A 23,774-nucleotide genomic window follows, 5' to 3' on the forward strand; every position below is an offset into this window, starting at 1 on the left:
CTCGTGGTATGAAAAATGGTGTGCCTTTTGGAGGATTAATGCCAAGATTTTATTAGGCTGCTCGGCCAACAGAAGCTGGAAATAAACCTCTGTGAGATAGGTCTTTTTTAAAAGAACTGGCCTCCTGGTAATTTGGATAAGAGATTGTCAGGTTGGGATAAAATGGGCTCCGCTTCCAATCAGCCATTGACAGTAAGATTAAAGTCACCGTACAGATGTGTGTCAACAGGCTTACAAATGACCACTAAAAGGAGAGCTCATTCATTCACTAAAGGGAATAGATGAAAGCATTTATTGTTGTTCTAACATATCTGATTCTGATTCGATTTTCAATTCAGTGTAAAGGGCAACTCTTTTATGTATAGGATGGGCCAGTGGATTTGAGAAGTGACTGGAATAGTACCACTGTGCCTTATAGGTAAGAGGTAGAGACTTGACAAATTTGTTCTGTAAGGCAATCACTGTGGTGAAATGACAGTGGTGGAGCATTTGTCTGAAGCAAAGGTGATTAAATCGAGGTCTGACTTACGATTGTATATAATCATTCTTTCCTTTCTTGTAGCTATAATCTATCATAGATCCCTCGAACGAAAAACTGCAGCTAGTTGTTAGAAGAAAGCACAAATCACACCATTTACAAGAAGGGTAATAGAAGTGATCCACAAAACTGCCAACCAATATCCTTGATGTTAACTTCTTGTAGAATCTTAGAACATACTCTGAACTGAAACATGAGGTATCTCAAACCAGAATGGATTCCGAAAGCATCAGTTATGTGAAACCCAACTCTCTTTTCTCACACAACATACTGAAAGGTTTGGATGAAGGCAATCAGGTAGATGAAGTCCTTCTTGACTCCTGAAAAGCATTTGACTTGGTACCAAATCTACACTTATTGTCAAAAGTACAGTCATATGGGGCATCTAGCGAAACTGATGACTGGATTGAGGATTTTTTAATAGGGAGGACACAGCATGTCATCTTAGATGGTGAGTCATTGTCAGAGGTAGAAGTAACTTTGGAAGAGCCTAAGGGAAGTATGTTGGGACCCTTTTTATTCATGCTCTGTATTAATGACCTTGTGGACAATATTAATAGTAACCTCAGACTTTTTGTAGATGATACAGTTATCTGTAATGAAGTACTGTGTGAAAGAAGCTGCATAAGTATTCAATCATATGTTGCTAATATTTCATAGTGGCGTAAAGACTGGCAACTTGCTTTAAATGTTCAGAAATGTAAAAATTGTGCACTTCACAAAATGAAATAACATACTTTCATATAACTATAACGTCAATAAGTCACAGTTGGAATCAGCCAACTCATACATATATTCGGGTGTAACACTTTCTATTTTATTTACACATCTAGTTTCATGGGACCAAATTGAGGAGCAAATCTCTAAGGTCATGGAACTTGTCAGTATATGAAATTACAACATAAAGGTAATAACAGATAAAATGAAATGTTTATGAACCGAAAAAAAAGTCAAGCCATAAGTTTAAGTAAACGCAGTTGACAATATAACATAGGAATCAGCTTAATTTTTCAGGAACTCCTCAACAGAATAGGAGTGACCCATGAGGTAACTCTTCAGTTTCAATTTGAAAGAGTGTGGATTACTGCTAAGATTTTTGAATTCTTGTGGTAGCTTATTGAAAATGGATGCAGCAGTATACTGCACACCTTTCTGCACAAGAGTCAAGGAAGTGCGATCCAAATGCAAATTGGATTTCTGCCTGGTTTTAACAGAGTGAAAGTTGGTAACTCTTGGGAATAAGTTCATATTGTTAACAAGAAATGACAGTAAAGTATATATATATATATTGACAGGCCAGTGTCAGAATACCCAGACTAGTGAACAGGGATCAGCAAGAGGTTCGTGAACTTACACCATTTATTGCCCAAACTGCCCATTTCTGAGCCAAAAAAATCCTTTGAGAATCGGAAGAGTTACCCCAAAATATAATACCATACAACATAAGCAAATGAAAATAAGCAAAGAAGATTAATTTTTGTGTTGAACAGTCACTTCAGATACAGTTCGAATAGTAAAAAGGGCAGCATTAAGTCTTTGAACAAGATCGTGAACATGGGATTTCCACAACAATTTAATATCTATATGAACACCTAGAAACTTGAACTGTTCAGTTTCACTAATCATATGCCCATTCTGTGAAATTAAAACATCAGATTTTGTTGAATTGTGTGTTAGAAATTGTAAAAACTGGGTCTAACTGTGATTTAGTGTTAGTTTATTTTCTACAAGCCATGAACTTATATCATGGACTGCACTATTTGAAACAGAGCCAATGTTGCACACAAGATCCTTTACTGCCAAGCTAGTGTCATCAGCAAACAGAAATATTTTAGAATTACCTGTACTACTAGAGTGCATATCATTTTTATATACAAGGAACAGGAGTGGCCCCAACACTGATCCCTGAACCCCCCCTCTCCATTTGACTGTCCCCAGTCAGATCCCACATCACAGCCATTGTCAACACTGCAAATAACGACCTTTTGCTGTCTGGTGTTGAAGTAAGAGGTGAACCAATTGTGGGCTACTCCTCGTATTCCATAATGGTCAAACTTCTGGAGCAATATTTTGTGATCAACACGAACGCTTTGTTTAGATCAAAAAATATGTCTAGCATTCGAAACCTTTTGTTTAATCCATCCAGTACCTCACAGAGAAAAGAGAATATAGCATTTTCAGTTGTTAAATGACTTCTAAAGCCAAACTGTACATTTGATAGCAAATTATGTGATATAAAATGATCAATTATCCTTACACAGCCTTTTCAATAACTTTAGGAAATATTGATGGCATAGAAATAGGTCTAAGATTGTCTACATTATCGCTTTCTCCCTTTTTATAAAGTGGTTTTACTACTGAGTACTTTAATTGTTCAGGAAACTGACCATTCTTAAAAGAAAAATTACAAATATGGCTAAGTACAGGGCTAAAATGTGCAGTACAGTACTTCAATAGTCTGCTAGGCACTCCATCATACCCGTGAGAGTCCTTACTCTTCAGTGATTTAATTATTGACTCAATCTCCCCCTTTTCAGCATCACAGAGGTGAGAATTTCAGACGTCACTCTCGGAAAGGCATTTTCCAAGAGAGCTGTATGGTTCCCTGTAGAAACTAAGTTTTTATTTAATTCACCAGCAATGCTCAGAAAATGATTCTTAAATACTGTACATACATCTGACTTATCAGTGACAGAAATATTTTTACTACGAACTGACTTTATATTGTTGATCTTGTGCTGCTGACCAAACGCTTCCTTCACACAACTGACCATACGGTTTTGATTTTTTCCTGTGAATTAGCTATTCTATTTATGTACCACATACCCTTTGCCTTTCTAATAACAGTTTTAAGCACCTTACAATACTGTTTGTAATGGGCTACTGTAGCATGAATGTGACTGCTTATAACATTTTGATATAATTCCCACTCTGTTCTACATGGTATCCTTATCCCACCAGTCAGCCATCCAGGCTGCCTTTTACTACTAGTACCCTGTTTAGAACGTTCTAATGGAAGGCAACTCTCAAAGAGCATGAGAAATGTGTTAAGGAAAGCATTATATTTGTCATCATTGTTATCGGCACTATAAACATCCTGCCACGCTTGTTTCTTAAAGAGGTTTAAAAAACTCTCTATTGCCATTGGATTAGTTTTCCTACACAGTTTGTAATTATATGTGACATTTGTTTGAGTACAAAAGCCTTTTAGTGTTAAAATTTATGTATCATGGTCTCAAAGGCCATTTATCCTGTTACTAACAGAGTGCCCATCTAGTAATGAAAAAAGAATAAAAATATTGTCTATGGCTGTGGTACTGTCACCTACACCCTCTACAGTCTGTGTCAGATCATATGAGTTTAGGAGATCTACCAACATCCTTTATCTTGCACAACCATTAATATTGAAGTCACCACATATAACTGATTTTTGGTACTTCCTATAAAGTGAACCAAGAACCATCTCTAGCCTGAGCAGAAAGGTTCTGAAGTCAGAGTTAGGGGACCTATAAACAACAACAATTAGAAGTTTAGTTCCGCTAAATTCAAATGCCCCTGCACAACATTCAAATATCTGTTAAGTGCAGTGCCATGATATGTCTACAGTCTCAAATGGAATACTTTTTTATGTACATGGCCACTCCCACAGTCTCAAGGGACTCTTTGAAAGTAACCAGCTAATCTGTATCCTAGTAAAGGAAGCCTCTGAATTGTTGAATTATTTAAGTGGTCCACTGATATTCCAATAATGTCAGAGTCAAAATCTATAAGCAATTCACAAACTTTGTCTCTAATATCTCTTATATTTTGATGAAATATGCTAATTCATTCTCTACATGGATACCTGACCTCCTGTAAAGGTGATTCCTTTGTTAGAGGGACTTCCTTTAAGCGGATATACCTATCAGCTGACTTCAGCCTAAAAAAGGTGCAGCTCTAACATCAACTACTACAGGAATTTTTCCTGTAGTAGTTTTGTAGGGGTATGAAACTGAATGATCACGTAGGCTAAGTCATGGGTAAAGTTGTTGCTAGTCTTTGGTTTATTGGTAGAATATGGGGAAATGTTGTCAGTCTACAAACAGGATTGCTTACAAATCGCTCGGTGGGAGTAAGGATGAGGCTGGGGCAGGGAAGAGGAGGGTATCCTTAGCCCCACAGAAGTATCAGTCCTTTCAAAGCCCTCATCTTTTGCCCCACTTCCAAATTCAGTCATGCAGGACTTGTTAAAGGACTCTCTCCTTCTCCCATTCCCTACAGTGGAAAAACTTTTTCGCCACCAATCCTGTCACCAGACTCAACTAAAGACCAATGTGGAACCCTGCCCAACTCAGTTCAGTCCTCCATGCAACTGTGATTTAGCCCCACTGCCTCCAAATCACCCCATATTAACTTTCCAGAATTTCTTAACCTCAAACCTTGCCTCACCATCATTCCCCAAATCCCTCACATGTAAGCTATCCTTACATCCGAATAAAAACCACAATCTACCATCTAAACCTGATCCTGACCTAATAATCCTACTTGCCGTTGTTTTGAACTGGAAGGGTCACCTGGCAGAAGGACTGTGCCAGCTGTCAGAATCATCCACTTACAAACCCTGCCACAGTGACCCCATTCCAGAAATCCAGCAAGATCTCCAGTCTCTCCCCAAATTCGTAGGCCAATCCCAAAACCTGTCCTTGGAGTCCATCTGTCTCCTCACTGCTACCACTCCCCAAACTCCTACCATCTATATACTCCCTTAAGTCCATAAGCCCAACCTCCCAGGACACTCCATTGTGGCTGGTTACTGTCCTCCGCACTGAGAGAATCTTTGGTCTTGTAGACCAACACCTTCAGTCTATTACTGTTACGTTCCATCCTATAGAAAATATACCAACCATTTGCTCCACCGACTCTCCATAGTTCCTGTTCCTTTACCACATGATGCCTTGCTCATCACTATTGATGCCACCCATTCCACTGAGGCCTTCACGTATCATAATTACCTTCCCAACCTTGTAGAAAAACAGATCACCTGTGCCTTTTCTCTCCAGTCACCCACCACCTCCCAAAGTCCCTGTGTCTGGCCACAGAGGAACATTCCTCTTATAACTCGGTAGCACCCAGGATTGGAGCAACTGAATCACATTCTCAGCCAGGGTAACTACCTCTCGTCGTATTGTGACATGAGGAGTGTCCTACTCACTATCCTTCCCACCCCTTCCATAGTGGTATTCTAGTGGTATTCTGCTGTCCACCAAACTTACACATTATCCTACACTATTCTGCTGTCCACCCAACTTACACATTATCCTACACAACCCCTGCTTCCAGCCCCTTTAGTCTTGGCTTATATCCCTGTAATAGGCCTAGATGAAAAATCTGTCCCATACATCCTCTCACCACTACCAACTCCAGTCTGGTCGCAAGGATCACCGAGTCCATCAAGGGCAGGGCTATCTGTGAAACCAGTCATGTGATCTACAAGTTAAGCTGTGACCACTATACTGAGTTCTAAGTGGGGATGACAACCAACAAGCCGTCTGTCTGTACAAATGGCCACTGATGAACTGCAGTCAAGAAACAGCTGGGCCACCCATCTACATCTACATCTACATTTATACTCCGCAAGCCACCCAACGGTGTGTGGCGGAGGGCACTTTACGTGCCACTGTCATTACCTCCCTTTCCTGTTCCAGTCGCGTATGGTTCGCAGGAAGAACGACTGTCTGAAAGCCTCCGTGCGCGCTCTAATCTCTCTAATTTTACATTCGTGATCTCCTCGGGAGGTATAAGTAGGGGGAAGCAATATATTCGATACCTCATCCAGAAACGCACCCTCTCGAAACCTGGCGAGCAAGCTACACCGCGATGCAGAGCGCCTCTCTTGCAGAGTCTGCCACTTGAGTTTATTAAACATCTCCGTAACGCTATCACGGTTACCAAATAACCCTGTGACGAAACGCGCCGCTATTCTTTGGATCTTCTCTATCTCCTCCGTCAGACCGATCTGGTACGGATCCCACACTGATGAGCAATACTCAAGTATAGGTCGAACGAGTGTTTTGTAAGCCACCTCCTTTGTTGATGGACTACATTTTCTAAGCACTCTCCCAATGAATCTCAACCTGGTACCCGCCTTACCAACAATTAATTTTATATGATCATTCCACTTCAAATCGTTCCGCACGCATACTCCCAGATATTTTACAGAAGTAACTGCTACCAGTGTTTGTTCCGCTATCATATAATCATACAATAAAGGATCCTTCTTTCTATGTATTTGCAATACATTACATTTGTCTATGTTAAGGGTCAGTTGCCACTCCCTGCACCAAGTGCCTATCCACTGCAGATCTTCCTGCATTTTGCTACAATTTTCTAATGCTGCAACTTCTCTGTATACTACAGCATCACCCGCGAAAAGCCAGTTGCTGAGCTCGCTGTCGAACACGACATTCTTCATTTCAGTGACTGCTTCATGTGTCATGTGGATCCTTCCTACCAACACTAGCTTTCCTGAACTGCGCAGTGGGAACTCCCCCTGCAGTATAGTCTACATTCCCATATCCTTTACCCACCTGTCCCCTGTTCCCATTCCAACACTACACAGGTCTCTAGTCCACAGACCCACCCATAATCTCTTTACTTCTCTCCTTTTCCACTGCTGTCCCCGCCCCCTTCCTCCAATCCCTCCTCCCCCCTCTCCCCCACGTCTAACCTCCTGGCTGCACCTAGCTGCCCTGTCTTTTCTCTACCTCGTCCCTATGTGCTCCTGCAAGCAGCACTTTACCATCCTTCATCCCAACCTGCTGTGCCTCCCCCTTCCTGCCCTAGCCTGCTCCTCAACCTCAATACCCAGATTGCTTCTTCCATCATGCACTATTGCTCACAGTTTGGCCTCGGCAGCCAGAGACAGTGGTCATGTGTGTGTGAGCTGTGTTTGCATATGCGTGACTGTTTGTGTGTGTATGTAATCTCATTCCGATGAAGGCCTTTTTGGCCAGAAGCTTACATTGTTGAGTCTTTTTGTTGTGCCATCTGCGACCCAACGTCTCCGCTATGTGATGAGTAGTAATCTATCCTTTTCATAATATTGTCAGTAATAACTGGTACAGTTGGATGTACCCTCTGCCATACACTACACAGTGGTTTGCGGAGTATAGATGTAGATATAGACTGATATACAAAAATGACATAGGGAATCCGTACACCTAATTAAATGATAGTTGTTCCTTGGATGAGTATACCTACTCTCTTGATGAGTTGACAAATGCAAGCTCATAAAAGAAAACAGTGCCAGAAACATTTTATCCCATGTTTTCAAGTACAGATATAAACATCATATGTGGAATCATTACAATGTAATTATGTTATACCTTCTGTATGTATTACCATACTGGTATATGAGTTTTTGGATGCATGTGTACCATACTGTGTTTGTAATAGTATATTGTATTCAGTTATAATCTAGTCAAATATTTCATTCACATGTATTGTACAAGGGAATATTTGTAATGGTATTACCAGGTGTGTAAGTATGAAATGCTTTTTTTTTTAATATCTAAAAAATTATGTTGCCTCCTTTGGCACTGTGCCCTTTTCTCAAGCAGTGAACGGTGCAAATCGGTCAATTGTTGTTGGTAACTGTTTCCCCAGGTTTTAACAGTTTATAGTAGTTCACACCCCTCTGGTCCTATGACACATAGAGTATCGTCTTTCTGCCAAAGCAATTCAGTTTTGTGTCGATGTGGATGGTGTGCCTGGGTCTACCCATAATTTTTTGCTCTTGGATTCTCAAAATAAATAGAATTTTCAGCCCCTGTAACTATATGATGCAAAAACGACTTCCTTTCAGACCGAGTGCGCAAAATCTAAGATGTGTTTTTGTGCTTTTCATTTGCCTGTTGTTCAACTCATGTGGTACCCATCTACCAATTTTCTGAATCTTTCCCATCTCTTGCAGCCAATTGGAAACAGCTTGTTGACTGATGATCAATAGCTTGGTGAGTTGTTTTTGTGTTTGCGAATCATCTTTGATCAACAATGCTTCCAATTCCACATCTTCAGATTTTTTTGGCAGTTTCCACTTTCCTTGTGTGTAACATCGAAGCCACCATTTTTGAAATGCCAAAACCATGATTCACACGTATCTTGTGATGGAGCATGTTCACCATAACCTCCTTCAAGTAATTGGTATGATTCAGCAGCAGTTTTCTTCAAATGGAAAAAAAAAAAATTTAATGCTCTCCACAAATGCTCTTTGTTCGGTATAAATTTTGACATATTGAATACAACACTATGCACACACATTTCCAATTTATCACTCATGTGCATCTGACACTTGTTGATGACACAACAAAATGATGCAGTGTCATATCTTTGTAGAACAAACTGCATTGGTGCTACATCTGTTATCTGAAATCCACATTTCAAACTTGTACACCTGGTATTGACTTACAGGTTGTCCCACTCAAACCTCCCTGATTTCAAAGACCCAGGAAAGAAAAACCACAGTAGATATGACACTGAAAAATGTACCGCATTGTAGAGCATCTCAAAGAATTTATTTATTTATCATCAATGTATGGAAGTGAAACATGGACGATAAATAGTTTGGACAAGAAGAGAATAGAAGCCTCTGAAATGTGGTGCTACAGAAGAATGCTGAAGATCAGATGGGTAGATCACGTAACTAATGAGGAAGTATTGAATAGGATTGGGGAGAAGAGGAGTTTGTGGCACAACTTGACAAGAAGAAGGGATCAGTTGGTAGGACATGTTCTGAGGCATCAAGGGATCACCAATTTAGTATTGGAGGGCAGTGTGGAGGGTAAAAATCGTAGAGGGAGACCAAGAGATGAATACACTGAACAGATTCAGAAGGATGTAGGCTGCAGTACGTATTGGGAGATGAAGAAGCTTGCACAGGATAGAGTAGCATGGAGAGCTGCATCAAACCAGTCTCAGGACTGAAGACCACAACAACAACATCATCAATACACTCTACACGTGAACGATTTGTAGCATGAATAATACTGAATCTTTATAGAATTTCTTGCCAAGTTCTTTGTAACAGTTCCTCTGTTATTGTTGCAATTGCATTAGTGATACGATGTCGCAACATAGGAATATCATCCACTTTGGTTGCATACACGCGGTCCTTCATGAATTCCCACATGAAGAAATCAAGCGGCATAATGTCGGGTGCATATGGTGGCCAGGCAATGGGTCCTCTGCATCTGATCCAAGGATTGGGAAATTTCCTATCCAAGAACTTGCGAACAGCCATTGACCAATGCAGTGGAGCTCCATCTTGTCGAAAAATGATGTCGGGTTGCAAGTCTTGTATCAGAGGGCACACAAACTGTTCCAACATGTCCAGATACACTGACCCATTCACTGCTTGTTCCACAAAGAAGAACGGTCCAACAATCCTGTCATGCATTAGCCTGCACCAGATGTTTAGTTTAGGGCTATCACGAACTTGTTCAATGACAACGTGCAGATTTTTCAAACCCCAAATCCAAACATTATGCCTATTAACCCTTCCTGCTAGATGAAAGGTTGCCTCATTTGAGAATAAACATCTTTCCAGGAAGCTGGCATCCATATCAATACACTGCAGCATATCCGCAGAAAATTGGTGTTGGCGTGGTTTGTCATTTGGCGTCAGATGTGGCAGAATTTGCACTTTGTTGGCACACATATGGAAACGCTGGTGAACTACACGATGCAGTGTTGATCAAGGTACATTAGGTTGCCTATATGTTGACAAATTGACTTACATGGTCTCCTGAGAAATTTTTTGTCTGATGTCCTCCACTGTCTCTTCTGAAACTCTGTAACATGCACCATCCTTAACTGTTTTCACATCAGTTGGATCAAATTCATACACATGGCGATAATTTCTTTGCACAATAATTGGCGATTTTGTTTCTGCAAACCACACTACTGCTTGCTTGCCCTGCTGTGGAGTTGCCATTTTCACTTCATGGGACCATGCTGCATTCTGGCGATGATATAAATTCTTTGAGATGCTCTGCAATGTGGCGCATTTTTCATTGTCGTTTCTACCGTGGTTTTTCTCTCCTGGGTCCTTGAAATCTGGGAGGTTTGAGTGGGACACCCTGTATTTTAGATAGTGTTGCTGTACTTTAGTAACTCAATAAAGTTCATGTTGGCAAGAGCTGCAGATTTCTTTGACTTGTGGATAGATATTCACTGTTTTCCTGCAGTTACAACTAGAATTCTTAGCAATTTCATCGTTTTTCATTCAAATATTTGACTATTGTTCTTAATTTGACAGTCTCAGTTGATTCTTTAACCTCATGATTCTCCTAACACTTTCCTTTTCAGTATGTTCTGGACTGCAGCAAAGAATGAATACCAGTGTTAAGACATAGGATTTGTATTTGGGAAGAATAATGATCAAATTTCTGTCTGGTCATCACAGTTTAGATTTTTACAGCTTCCTTAAATAATTTTTGGGGAACATCATGTTTCTCTCTCTCTCTCTCTCTCTCTCTCTGTCTCTTCTCTCTCTTTCTCTCTAATGATCTCAATTTTGATTGGGTACTAAACTCCAATCTTCTTTTTTATGGAAGTATTGCAAATTTCCATTTACTTCAATGTAACAGTTCATATCTTATGTGAAATAGTTTGATAAATACCATATTTTGAAACACATTTGTAACACAATTGGGCAATGGAAAATGTTACTCCTTTTTACATGAATGATATGTCATTTATGCTAGGCAGCTTTGATTTGTTTTCATCACTTATGACTAGTATCAATATTGTTGATTAACAGTATGATATAATCACAAATAAATAAATTAGAATCATTTAATGGTAATTATCTCTCTTACAGGATCCATAATACTCGCAAGACTTGTGAAACATTGCAAGAATATCTGCAAAACTTGAATATTTCGTTTCAATCTTTTATGAAGATTAGAGATTATCTTGTTCATACAAATCAAATGATTATGGAGAATTATGGCAGTTGTACAGAAAAATTTGAGAACCTGCATGACAGACATGTTGAAATAATAGACAATTATAAGAAATCATGTATGAATATATTTTTCCATATTTATATCAGTAATTTTTGTTTTTGGTATAACAAAAGTACTGCACCAAAGAATGTGCTATACTTTTGTAACCAGTACAATTTGGTACTTCAGTGTTTGCTTGAAATGTTTCACTGATTTAGTGAAAAATATTACATAAATTAACAACAAAAGATTATTTAGTTTGACCTGTATGGCATGTAAACTTAAGATTCAACTGGAAATTATCTTTCTGGAAGGGTTGATATTTGAAAGATACAGATATGTGGCACATTAGATATTTTTTTGTTCATAAATGAAATAAAACTACAATGACAATAAAAGAAAACTAACTATATTTCTCTTTCCACTTGGTTAAGGTGAAGATGGTGAAATTTTGCAAGGTTGTGGTGGTACTAATACATTTTTATGAGACCTTACTTTCAAAGACAAAACAGTATTCAGGCCTTGAAAATAATATATTTATATAATTTCCAAGGCTTTGATATATATTTTTTTCACGTATTAATTCACATATCATGTTCAGTAAATCTCATCAAGCAAAAGAAACTTCATGGATGTGGAACAAGTCAAGTTATGCACTAACAGACAGAATTGGATTTGATAATAGGCCTAACAAGGAGAGAATGAATATGAAATAATAGTACAAACCAGTCACTAAATATTTACATCCTAAATGATACAAATGTGGAATATTACTAGAAGTGCAAACCTCATGTAGAATGGATGCATAATGAACGCTGAACAGGTATCAGATAAGGGTCCTTTGCAGAGTGTGCAGACTGAAAAGCAAATGGGAAGGAAAATAATGAATGAAATATCAAAACAGTGAAAAGGCTTAATGTTTGTTGTAAATGATAATGATGGGTAAATCACACAGAAATGATAACATTCTGTAGTGTCTTCCAGAAAAACTTTACACAGTACCAGTATCTCTAGTGCTTTAAGTAAAGCATGAGAAAGAAGTAAATGTGTTCATAGGAAATTGCAACAAAGACCTGGTATCTAGTGAGGTGAAAAGTACATATGTAGGCACGAACCACTGGTAGACGGTGCGGTGGAGATCATGCCATGTGCAAGCTTCCTCCAGGTGGCCTCTAGTGGCTGACCTGCACTGTACTGTTGGCAGTTGATTTAAGTAAACACATGTGGCGATACTAAGCTTCGTGCACTCACACTCACACGCACTAGTAGCAGGGTGCAGCACACCTCTCCCTCATGTGAAGAGGTTGCCCAGACAATGCAAGAGATAGAGATGCCAGCAGCCCGATGAGAGACACATTCACCTTATCTGGAGTGGCGGCAGCCAGTGTTAATAGTGGGGTCTGGATGATGTGGTGGGTGGGCACTGCAGCAGAAGACCAGAATGCGGTGCCCTTGTGGCACCGGACTACAGTGCTGGGGAGGAGGGTGCCATCACCATCTGTGCTTCGTCATCAGCAGGCAGGTCCAAGTGTCTGGCGATGATGGTGAGAGGGTTGGTGGAGGAGGCCTGACTGGAACAGCAGGTTGTGGCAATGAACATGAGATGGACTGGCACCAGGAAGCTGGAATCTCATGGCACCACATGTGGAGGGGGTAGCCACAGCAGGCGATGACAGTCCCGAAGCATAGGGTGGTGGATTGGGCTTCAGACAGAGGCCTCACCTGCAAACTGGTAGTTTCTAACAATGAAGAAGAGTGCAACTGATCAAAATGGCTTGCCACAGGCCTGTTGGCCATATGGACATTACATGGATGGCATCCCCAGTGGTGGACAACAGCAGCTGGTATCCACTTGGGCCAGTGACCAAATCCTCGTGCCTACACTGGCAATCCTGGTGCGAAGTGGCCAGACAAACCCAGCTGCAGCAGGTGCGGCGTAGGCCGCAGAAGGTGAATGAGCATGTGTGTTGCTGGTTGTGAAGCAACTCAGCTGGCCTCTGTTCCCCCATAGGCGCGAAATGATAGGTGCTCAGAAAACATAGAAGGCCATCATCTGGTCTCGCCATTTCATTGTGAGTGGAATGGCAGAGCCATAATTTTATGAATGCCATGATGGGAATGAAACAGTTGAAAGTTGTGATAAACGAACTAGGACCTATTATCAGAAACTAAGGTGCAAGGCAATCCCTCAATAGAAAAAAAACCCGCAAAAGTGTACAAATGGTGTGTGTCGACACACACTGGAGAGTGTAAGGAAACCAGGAAAATGCATCCACAACCAAGAGACAATAGGAATTCAAGAAGGGGCCTGCAAAGTCTACATGAATGTGTTCCCATGGCTGGCATGGAGTGGGCGAGGGACACAGAGATGGCCTAGGAGCTGCCTGTTGCCTGTATGCTGCTCATAAGCTGCAAGAAAATGGATGATTTTGCCATCAATACCTGGTCAAAAAGACATGTCTCCTAGCTAACAGTTCAGTGCGCAAAACTGCCCTGGTGGAGAAGGCATAGAACCTCGCACTGTAACCTGGTGGATATGAAAACACTGCGAGAGAGGTGTTCTGTGGACAGCAGCCAAACACCATCAAATATTGAAAGGAAGGATACTTGCACAAGGGGTCCGAAACCCAAAAGCCCGACACAGCAGTTTGTCTAACCAGACTGTTGAACAAGTCAAACCACCTGGCGGAGAAACGGGTCAGCAGCCAAGGCAGCTACTATGCATGAGATCATAATTGGGAAACCCTCAACCATAGCCTGTGTGCCAGTATCAAGATGGAAGCAAAGCAATTCTTCATGATCAAAGTCAGAATCAGGACCCACAGGAAGGTGGGACAAGGCGTCCACATTGGTATGTTTAGATGAAGGTCAAAAATGTATTTTGTAATTGTAGTGAATCAACTAAAGAGCCCAATATTGTAGGTGGTGTGCTGCCTTGTGAGGCAAAGAAGTGTGAGGGTTAAACATGGAAACCAAAGGTTTATGTCAGTAACGAGGTGAAACTTGGTGCCATACAAAAAAACGTGAAATTTCTGGAGATCATAGACTGTGGCCTCTTTTCCTCACCTGAGAGTAATGCTGCTGGAATGAAGAGAGGGATTTAGAGGTGAAAACAACAGGTCATTCAGAGCTGTCAACATATCAGTGTCCAAGGACAGTGCCGGGGCAATACTGTGAGGTGTCAGTTGCCAAAACTATGTGCTGATCTGGAGAGAATGTAGCTAAACAAGGGGCCAAGAGTAATTTGGATATCAACATTTGAAAAGCATATTTGCAATCTGGGCTCCAGTGAAAAGGAATATTCTTGCATAACAAGGCATGCAATGTGACCAATGTGGTCACCACCAATAGGAATTTATGGTAGCAGGCTCTCTTCCCTAGGAAGGCCTCAAGCTTGATCGGAACAAGGGGTGAGACATAGATATAACGGTCGAGATGTGATCTGGCAGGGAGCAAACCTCATCCCATGAGACCTCAAACCTCAAAAAAACAATAGAATGTTGAAAAAACAGATTTCATGAGGCTACACCATAAGTCTGTGGAACCTATGTGCGCAAATTTGTCAAGTGGTCAGCTGTGGATGAGCCCATGAAAACAATATCAGCCATATAATTAATGCAACACAGGACAGCCATAGAGTTGCTCTAAAAATTGTTGGAAAATAACAGAGGCATTAGCCACACCATAAGGAATGCACAAAGATTGATAGGGAACAAAAGGAGTATGCAAAACCAGAACTCGCCAAGATTATTTGTCCACAGGAACCTGCAGATATGCTTCAGACAAATAAATTTTAGAAAATTATTGGCCACATGACATTTCCTCCAACAGTTCCTCCTGGCGTGGGAGAGGATATGTATCCACAATCAACTGCACATTGACAATAGTACTGAACTCGCGACAGAGCTGAAGTTACCCTGTTGGCTTCCAAACTACAAGCAGCAGAGACAACTATTCACTAGCCATAATAGATTGCACCACTCCTAGGGATTAAAGTCTTTCCAATTCTGCTTTCACTTGATCTTTCAGAGTAACAGGGGTAGGACGTGGATGACAAAAACTGGGCTGAACCGAGGACTTCAAAGAAATATGAGAAGAAAAATTCATAGCACACCCTGCACCTTCTGAACAAAAGTCCGAAAATTCCTCACACAATGTTTCCAATTGAGAACATGGTACCTGATTGGACACAAGCTGAATTGTGTCAGTGATAGAAAATCCAAATGCCTGAAATGCATCCGTCCCAAACAAGTTCCCAACACCAGCATCATCAACCACCAAAAATGTAATGGAGCAAACCATTGACCTGTTAAGAGGCAGATGCCATAAATTGTCCCAACAGGACAAAGTTCTGTTTGCTTAACCAGCCAGCTTTTGCAAGACCAGTGTGAATGGTGGCAAGCCTAGTCACATAGTTTTGAGAATTCAATAATGTCACTGCAGCACCTGTGTTGACCTGTAGTGGGAATACTTGGCAAAAACACCTAACTCAATAAACAACTTGGGAGAAGTCACAAGCATTAGTCACACAGTTTACGTTCATGTCCATATACTGGGCAACATTTGGCGAATGACACACGGAGGTGATGTGGCATTTCTTCTGGTAAACATTACAAGTAATCCAGTGCTTAGGGCATCCCAGACATTCATGCTAGACAAAACAGAAAGGTCAGGATGAAAATGCTGATGCTTGTGCTGTGGCGGTCTTGGCTGATTGGTCCAGTCCTGGCCTGCTTGGCACTGGGCCCACATGTTTACCCCTGCCACTGCCGTTTCCTCGTGCAAGCTATCTGTCATCCTAGTGGACACGTCTTGTGGCACTACTGCCACATGGCCCCGTGCTTCAATTTGGTCACCTGCTGCCCAAGAAACTTCAAAAGATAGTGCTATTTTAAAAACTTCTGCCAATGGATGGTTTTCACAGAGTAAAGCCTGCTGGTGCACGCTCTTTTCTGGAGCTAAACGGATAATTGCATCGCACACCATAGAGTTCATAAGAGTCATTAAGGGCATCAGTAATGAATTGACATTTATGGCTAAGGCTGTGGAGTTCATCTTCCCTGGACCTGTATGACTGGTTTAGTTTCTTGCGCCATCAATAGAATTCAACTAGGACTACTATGACACACATTCATTTCTGATGGTAGTTGGACAATAAACTGCACACGTGATCAAAAGTAAGAGCTGCTGGTCCTTGTAAAAGGGCAAGCTGACACAGTAATTCATAAACCTTAGGTGGAACCCATGAGAGCAATAAAGCTTTGCACAAATTTAAGTCTTTCACACTGAAAGCAAATAATGATGTCTATTTCTTTTTTCCTAAGCTTACAAATCCTCACCCAAATGATCATATGGCAGAAAAGTGCGTGGATAGACCAGTGGAATGGTACCTCATTTGTTATTGTAAGCTGACAGAATGGTCACTGCCGAAGTAAACTGTTCAGTCAGGACCGGTAGCATGGCATCCGTAATGACTAAAGTTGACAAAACTATACTTAAAGGGTGCACATGCGGAAAACATTCCAAACTCATTGCCAGTTGTGTGGTAACCAAGCAGTACATGAAACAGATCTAAGTAACACAAATATGGCTTCATTCATAAACTTCTGGACAATACTGAAAATAAGCCTCTTATGGCTCCACATGTAACGAGACAAAAGAATCATACAGAAGATGCAACATATGCAATACACGGAACAACTGATGTGAGTGGCACAAACTAAAAGAACACAGTGAGAGTGAGTCAGTGTTACCCCACATTGTTTATAGGCACAAGTTGCTGGTAGACATGGTGTGGTCGAGACTATGCCCTGTGCAAGTTTCCTACAGGCGCCCGCTAGTGGCCGGCCAGCTTATACAGTTCGCAGTTGATTTAACACACATGCATGATGACACTACACACAGCCCATTAACACTCAAGTGCACTAGCAGCAGGATACACTACATAGTAAACTTTTCTTCGAACTAGAATACTTACACACGCGCGCACACACACACACACACACACACACACACACACACACACACACACACACACACACACACACACACACCTGTGCCCCTATGTGGTGCTTGCGTGAAGTATAATGCTGCCTCACAGCCTGTGTCATCTGGATCCAGCCTGTGTCATCTGGATCCTTCCTACTGACACTGACACTAGCTTATCTGAATTGGGTGAGTGGGAACTCTCCTTGCAATATTCATTCCTATATTCATTCCTGACGCCCACCTTTGTTATTCATGGTCTTTAACTGCCTATCCCCCTCCCTGTTCCAGCACTACACAGGCTTCTATTCCATCAACACACCCACAGTGTTGTTGCTCCTCTTTTTTCTGACCCCTGACTCCCCCCCCCCCCCCTCCCTCACCCAACCGTCCACCCTCCCTCCCTCCGCCTATCCTCACAGCTCACCTAGGTGCCCTAATCTCTCCCCACCTCATCCCTCTATCGTCCCACAAGCAGTACTTTACTGTCCCCCCACCTATACCATGCTATCCCTCCCCCTCCCCACCAAAGCCGCCTCCCTATCCCCACCAACCAGATTGCTTCTCCCATCATTCGCTGTTGCTTGCATTCTGGCCTTGGTAGCCATAGACAGTGCTCATACATGTGTGAGTTGTGTTTGCATGAATGTGTGTGTGCGTATATGTTGTGTAATTCAGAAGAAGCCTTTTGGCTGAAAGCTTACTTATTTAGCAGTCTTTTTGTTGTGCCTGTCTGCGACTCAACATCTCCGCTGTTTTGTACATTCTTGTTCATGTAATGTTCATGTGTCAGTTTTCACAAACATGTTATTTCACAGTACAGTTGTATAGGTTTTCCAATGTGGTCATTGTTCCAGCCACTTCATTAGACTTGTAGCAACTAAACTTGCCGTACCTGAAAAGCTCTCACTCATCAGTGGTGAATTTCGAGTAATGGCTACATTTCTCTTCTTGCCTTGTTAAAATTATTTCTTTTGGTGAAACAAAGCGGAGTTTGTACAATGTCACCTCACTAAAATCCTGATGCATTTGCACTTGGGACAGAACACTGACACAGCAGTCTATTATATGAGGAACCAAGGACAAGTCAGGTCAAAGGCTTATGAAAAATCACATTCTCAGTATAAAAATAAACGTATAGCTTCTTCACTTATCTTGTTACAATGCCACACTAATTCTCATTTCACCAGCTATCAAGAACTCAAAAAATTGCATCATTCCATTGCAAATGTGTACAGTTCCTCATATATCACAATTCATAAGAAAATTCCACATGTTTATCATATAGCACAATACTCTCCTATTTCTGCGCTGTCATTTGCCAAAATCTCATTTCAATATCTTGAACTATTTATGAGACATGAGGGACATCGTGAATATTTCATCTTCTTGTGTTCAATCTTGAGATTGGAATTAGATATTGATTTCTTCCAAGTTTACAGAAAACTATATATCAGCTAAATCTCATACACAGCAGTATATGGTCAAATGTGTACCAAATGCAAATTCATGGCGATCCCTATGTTTCATAGCAATGAATTTGAATTTCACACCATTGTTACTCGTATCCATAATATCATAGTAACTATCACCATTAACAAAATGATAGGCACTTCATCATGAACCTGAATATAAAGCTATAACTAACGTTAAAACCAATGATTTTTTATCAAATAGTTTCCTTAAAACTGTGTGAGAAAGGTTGCAGGGTAGGTGATGTGAGTGCAGTGCTTTAAGAATGACAGAAGCTGGTGTGCAGGCACAAAACAATGCAGCAGTCTTCCTGACTGATTGTGACCTGTTGCGAGATTCGCACATGTGTGTACCAGGCTCTGAGGCTGGATTGTCAGTCCCAAGAACTGTGGGTGCAGTCTCAAAGTTGGGCTTCTACAAATGCACAGAGGTTTACTACAGGTTTCCAAGACTCTGCTGGGAATGTTTGTGGCTTGTCAGGAAAATCTGCTTGTGTGTAGTGATCTAATGTGGAAGTAGATTGTAACTTGAACCAGAGCCCTTGCACTTCGTAACGACACAATCACTATTTGCTGACTCACTCATGTTTTGGTTCACCTTCAAAGGTGCACCAGCCTTTGGTTGCTGCAGGAACAGTGTCAGCAGACAACTTTCTGTCCTCAGTCCTGTGGCAGCTCTTGCAGCATTCAGGTTGTAGATCATGGTGAAATCAGGCAAGATCAAATTCAGCACCCAGGCAAGTTCAAATTCAGTGCTGAATGGCTGAATGATTGGAGCTTTGAGGACATCAAGGCCCATAAGATGTCAGAGTTCTAGGCATATTGCACACTATACAGCAAATCTTTCACTTTTACAAACATGGGAAAGATGGGTCTCATCAGCCATTTGAAAGGAGCTAAGCACTCCAAGGCAGTTGCGGTGCTCAGGAAGACAGTGGACATTTGTCTTCTTTGTCAATCCTTGGTAAATGAAGTACTATGATTGTTAAGTGACACATAGACTCTTAGAGGCTGATCTAGAGTTAGTGAGTGTGAAAGAAGGTCATAAAATGAAACTGTGCCACTGTAGAGCTGTTATTTGAAAACAGGATGAACATTTGGGGACATGTTGTGAGTAAGGTTGTCACTTTGCATTGCACCAATTTGTGTAGCTCTCACTGTGTAAGGGTTTTCTGTACCAGCACTAGAGTATGTTTCTGTTCTTATCCAGTGCTCTGTATGCCCCTACTGACTATATTTTTTTGACAATCATGTTGTTTTTACCCTGCTGTTTTGGTGATACGTTATGCTGTTAGAAGGATATTCCAGTATTGCTTTAAAATATAAGTGAGGAAAATAGGAATGTCGGGTGAGCCGGGAATCCTTGCCAACAGGGTGGCACTCCAAAGTGACCACCAGACATTGGCATTCTGAAGCTGCCATTGCATGGCTTGACGTAACCTGCCCTTTCCTTTTCTGATGTCAAGTTTTGGCTTTCATTAAGGAAACTTTCCATTGGTGTTGCAGTGAATCACATTAGTGATGTCATCATCTTATTGGGATACTGGATTGTCTTCAGGACGCTGGCACTTCTGGATCATGCTCACTATTGTCTGGTGAGATAACTGGGCATGATCCTTTAATGCTTGATGATGTGGCAGTGACTGTTGAATTGGGACTTTCGCAGTTGAAGTCCAGTTCATTGTCCTCCCAGCAACTGCAGCCTGATGTCGCCTCCACCACTGCCACTAATGCTGTGTAAGCTGACAGTCAAATTTCAATGTACCTGATCTAGGATGATATTACAAGGGTGAAAATATTATGTACTCTATGGGCTGTCAAAAACCGTGTGTCCTTTTCCACTGCAGGGAAGCAGACTACTTTTTTGCTGGTCATATTTCCTAATGGTAATGTAGCTAGTAATATTCAGCATGGGCAGACCAAGACATCACACAGTATCATTTATCCTCTGAGCTGGCTAAAATATCTTTTTTGCCTTTGTTTCGGGTCAGGTCACGTCCTTCTTGAGGGAATTCCAATGTCTTGCCCGTATGGCACCTTTCCTGTCTTCTACTCTTGCTGATGTAAGTCCATGTATTATCTGCTCTGAAATCAGTATGTAATCTAAAACCTGATGATGAAGCTAGTCCTATTCCTGCCAAAGAAATTGACATAGGTCATGCTATACAGTCTGAGCTGAGAAATGTAAAAGTGCCTGCCAAAGATATTTTTACTTTCAGGACTGGGTGCAGGGACTTTGTGGTCAGAATGCTCACAAACCTCTTTCTAAAGTCATCTTTGAAATATTGCATTTGTAGATACATAAGTATTTGTGTTCCAGCTGTGAAATAGCAGCAGAATCAGAAAAAGACAGTAATCTGGATACATCCAGCAAATCATTGAGGAAGTAGGTTGGGAGTGATACTCTGAGATGAAAAGGGGGCCATGTCAAACCAGTCACAAGACTGATGCCTCAAAATATTGTATGACAGTCAACCAAGAAACAGACATTGGTAGCCATATGTTAAGTACATGACAGCCTGAAATTGTCTGGTGTTGTCTTCTGGACTGACATTAACAAGAGAATGGTTCTGGACTATTGCAATGATAGGGTTTAGTATAGTGAGGCTTTAAACTAAAAAAAAATAATGTGAAGAAGATGAAGAATTTGAAAGAGCTGGATGGAAGATAAGTAACGTAACTCCATCTTACAGTTGTGAAATGTGAGGCTGTGTCTGGCTGATGAATTGTAACAATAACATTCCAACAACTATTATTTGTATAGCTTTTTATTTATGGTACCAGTTTTGCCTCCTCAATAATGTCATCTTCAGGCTCTGTAGTGTGAATGAGAAAACACACCCAGTTATAGGTGTACATAACTAGGAACCTGTATTTGCACCTGAAATTATAGAAAACTTCATGAGCAATGTGTGATCTCCACACATGTAACAACATCTGAGTTGTTGTTCAGTGTATTCCTTTTGTGTATCTTGTTCAACCAAATGAATTATCTAGCCTGGAAAGCTCATAAATCCTGTGTGGTAAAAACTTGCTGTTAACTCAAAGTTTGAGTTAACTTGTTAATAACCACAGAAACTCTTTAACTAGTTGTTGTCATATGAATGAAGAGCACAAGTTCATGAAGTGTTCTATAGAAACCAGGCACAAATATAGGTTCCCTGTTATATACTTGTATGACTGGATGCTTTTGTTGTCCATGCTACAGGGCCTGAAGATGACTCTATTAAGGAGTCAAAATGGTAGCCTAAATACAAATTCATAAAAATAACAGTTGTTGGAATATTATTATTACAATTTCTAGGTGGAAGAAGTCCCATTGTCCAGCAAATTAGTGAACTGAAGGCCAAAATGTCATGGATACTGGGCGATAGGACCACTGAACAGATAATGGAACATTCCCAAGTGTGAAGAAATGATCTTGATGAAACTTGGTAGGTGTGTAGAGGGGCAAAGTAATACAATACATATTTTTCTGCTTGTGATCAGTTTTACTTTTGAGAGTTAAAAAGAAGGTAATTTGACATATTTAGTTTGGAGGAATATCTTCAGAAAGATGATATATATAAAAAAAATGTTTTTCGTATAAAAGTTGATATGTAATTAACATTCTTGAAAACTATAATCAAATTTTGTAATAATATGAAATTTGCAGAATACCCCACCACATTAATTAAATTTGAAAAATGAAAATTTTTGTAACAACATAAATTAAAGAAGCATTCATGCTACGTTCATCTATGTGTAATAAAGCTGGTTTCTGAAATACCATTTTTTTAAAATATGCCGGAAGCAATGTACTGTCAGAATATTGTCAACATACCGAATTAAAATATCTTAACATTCATTATTAGTCTAACTGTTTATTGTAATGATATTTGTTTTATGTTTTAAAGTGTTATTTTACATTTTACTTTTTTTTACCATTTTTTGTTCATGTATTTTGTTGGCTGAAAATAATAAGTATCTCATTATTATGATACAAAATAATTACAAAACTGAGAAGCTTTATATAAATGCTTGAAACATAATGTTTTCTTACACCATGCATATAAAATGAATGAAATTTGCTGGCCGGTGTGGCCGAGCGGTTCTAGGCACTTCAGTCTGGAACCGCGCTACTGCTACGGTCGCAGGTTTGAATCCTACCTCGGGCATGGATGTGTGTGATGTTCTTAGGTTAGTTAGGTTTAAGTAGTTCTAAGTTCTAGGGGACTGATGACCTCAGATGTTAAGTCCCATAGTGCTCAGAGCCATTTGAACCATTTGAATGAAATTTCTTCACATAATACACACATCAGAGAGCACAATATAAAACAAAATTCATCAGGATTTGTAATTGTTGCGGTTGATCCTCTAAATGTCCTGATTTGTATCAGGCATATTTCAGGACACTGGTAAGCTTTGTTGAAAATAATTGTTTATGTACTAGTGACTGCAGTGTAATTATAGTGTTTCTCATCTGTAGAATGACATCAGAATCATTCAACAGAACTAGGTCTGAAAATCAATATTATGAAAAGGATAGTTGCTACTCACCATATTACGGAGATGCTGATTTTGTGACAGTCTTTTTGTTGTGCCTGCGACTCAGCATGTCCGCTGTATGGTGAGTAGCAACTATCCTTTTAATAATATTGCTACATTCCATCCTGGTTTTTCCAACATCGAAAGCCGTATATGTACCACATCTGTACCAGTGCCATCGAGTCCTTTGGGATCACCAAATGATCAAGTTTCTATTCCTTGGGTATGATGCTCAGAATGGTTTTTTCTCACTGACCACCCACCTTT

The 23,774-nt window shown here is 40.5% G+C and overlaps 1 protein-coding gene across 1 annotated transcript in view; it reads left to right on the forward strand.

The window, feature by feature from the left end:
• Positions 1-23,774, forward strand: part of LOC126413335 (myosin heavy chain, clone 203-like) — a 235,317-nt gene that overhangs the window by 33,320 nt on the left and 178,223 nt on the right. The window contains exon 3 of the mRNA XM_050083246.1: positions 20,487-20,717. Within this exon, the coding sequence (XP_049939203.1) occupies positions 20,687-20,717 (31 nt within the window). The 5' untranslated portion in view covers positions 20,487-20,686. The remainder of the gene's footprint in view (positions 1-20,486; positions 20,718-23,774) is intronic.

The sequence above is a fragment of the Schistocerca serialis genome, chromosome 7 (assembly GCF_023864345.2).
Source record: "Schistocerca serialis cubense isolate TAMUIC-IGC-003099 chromosome 7, iqSchSeri2.2, whole genome shotgun sequence".
Lineage (NCBI taxonomy): Eukaryota > Metazoa > Arthropoda > Insecta > Orthoptera > Acrididae > Schistocerca > Schistocerca serialis.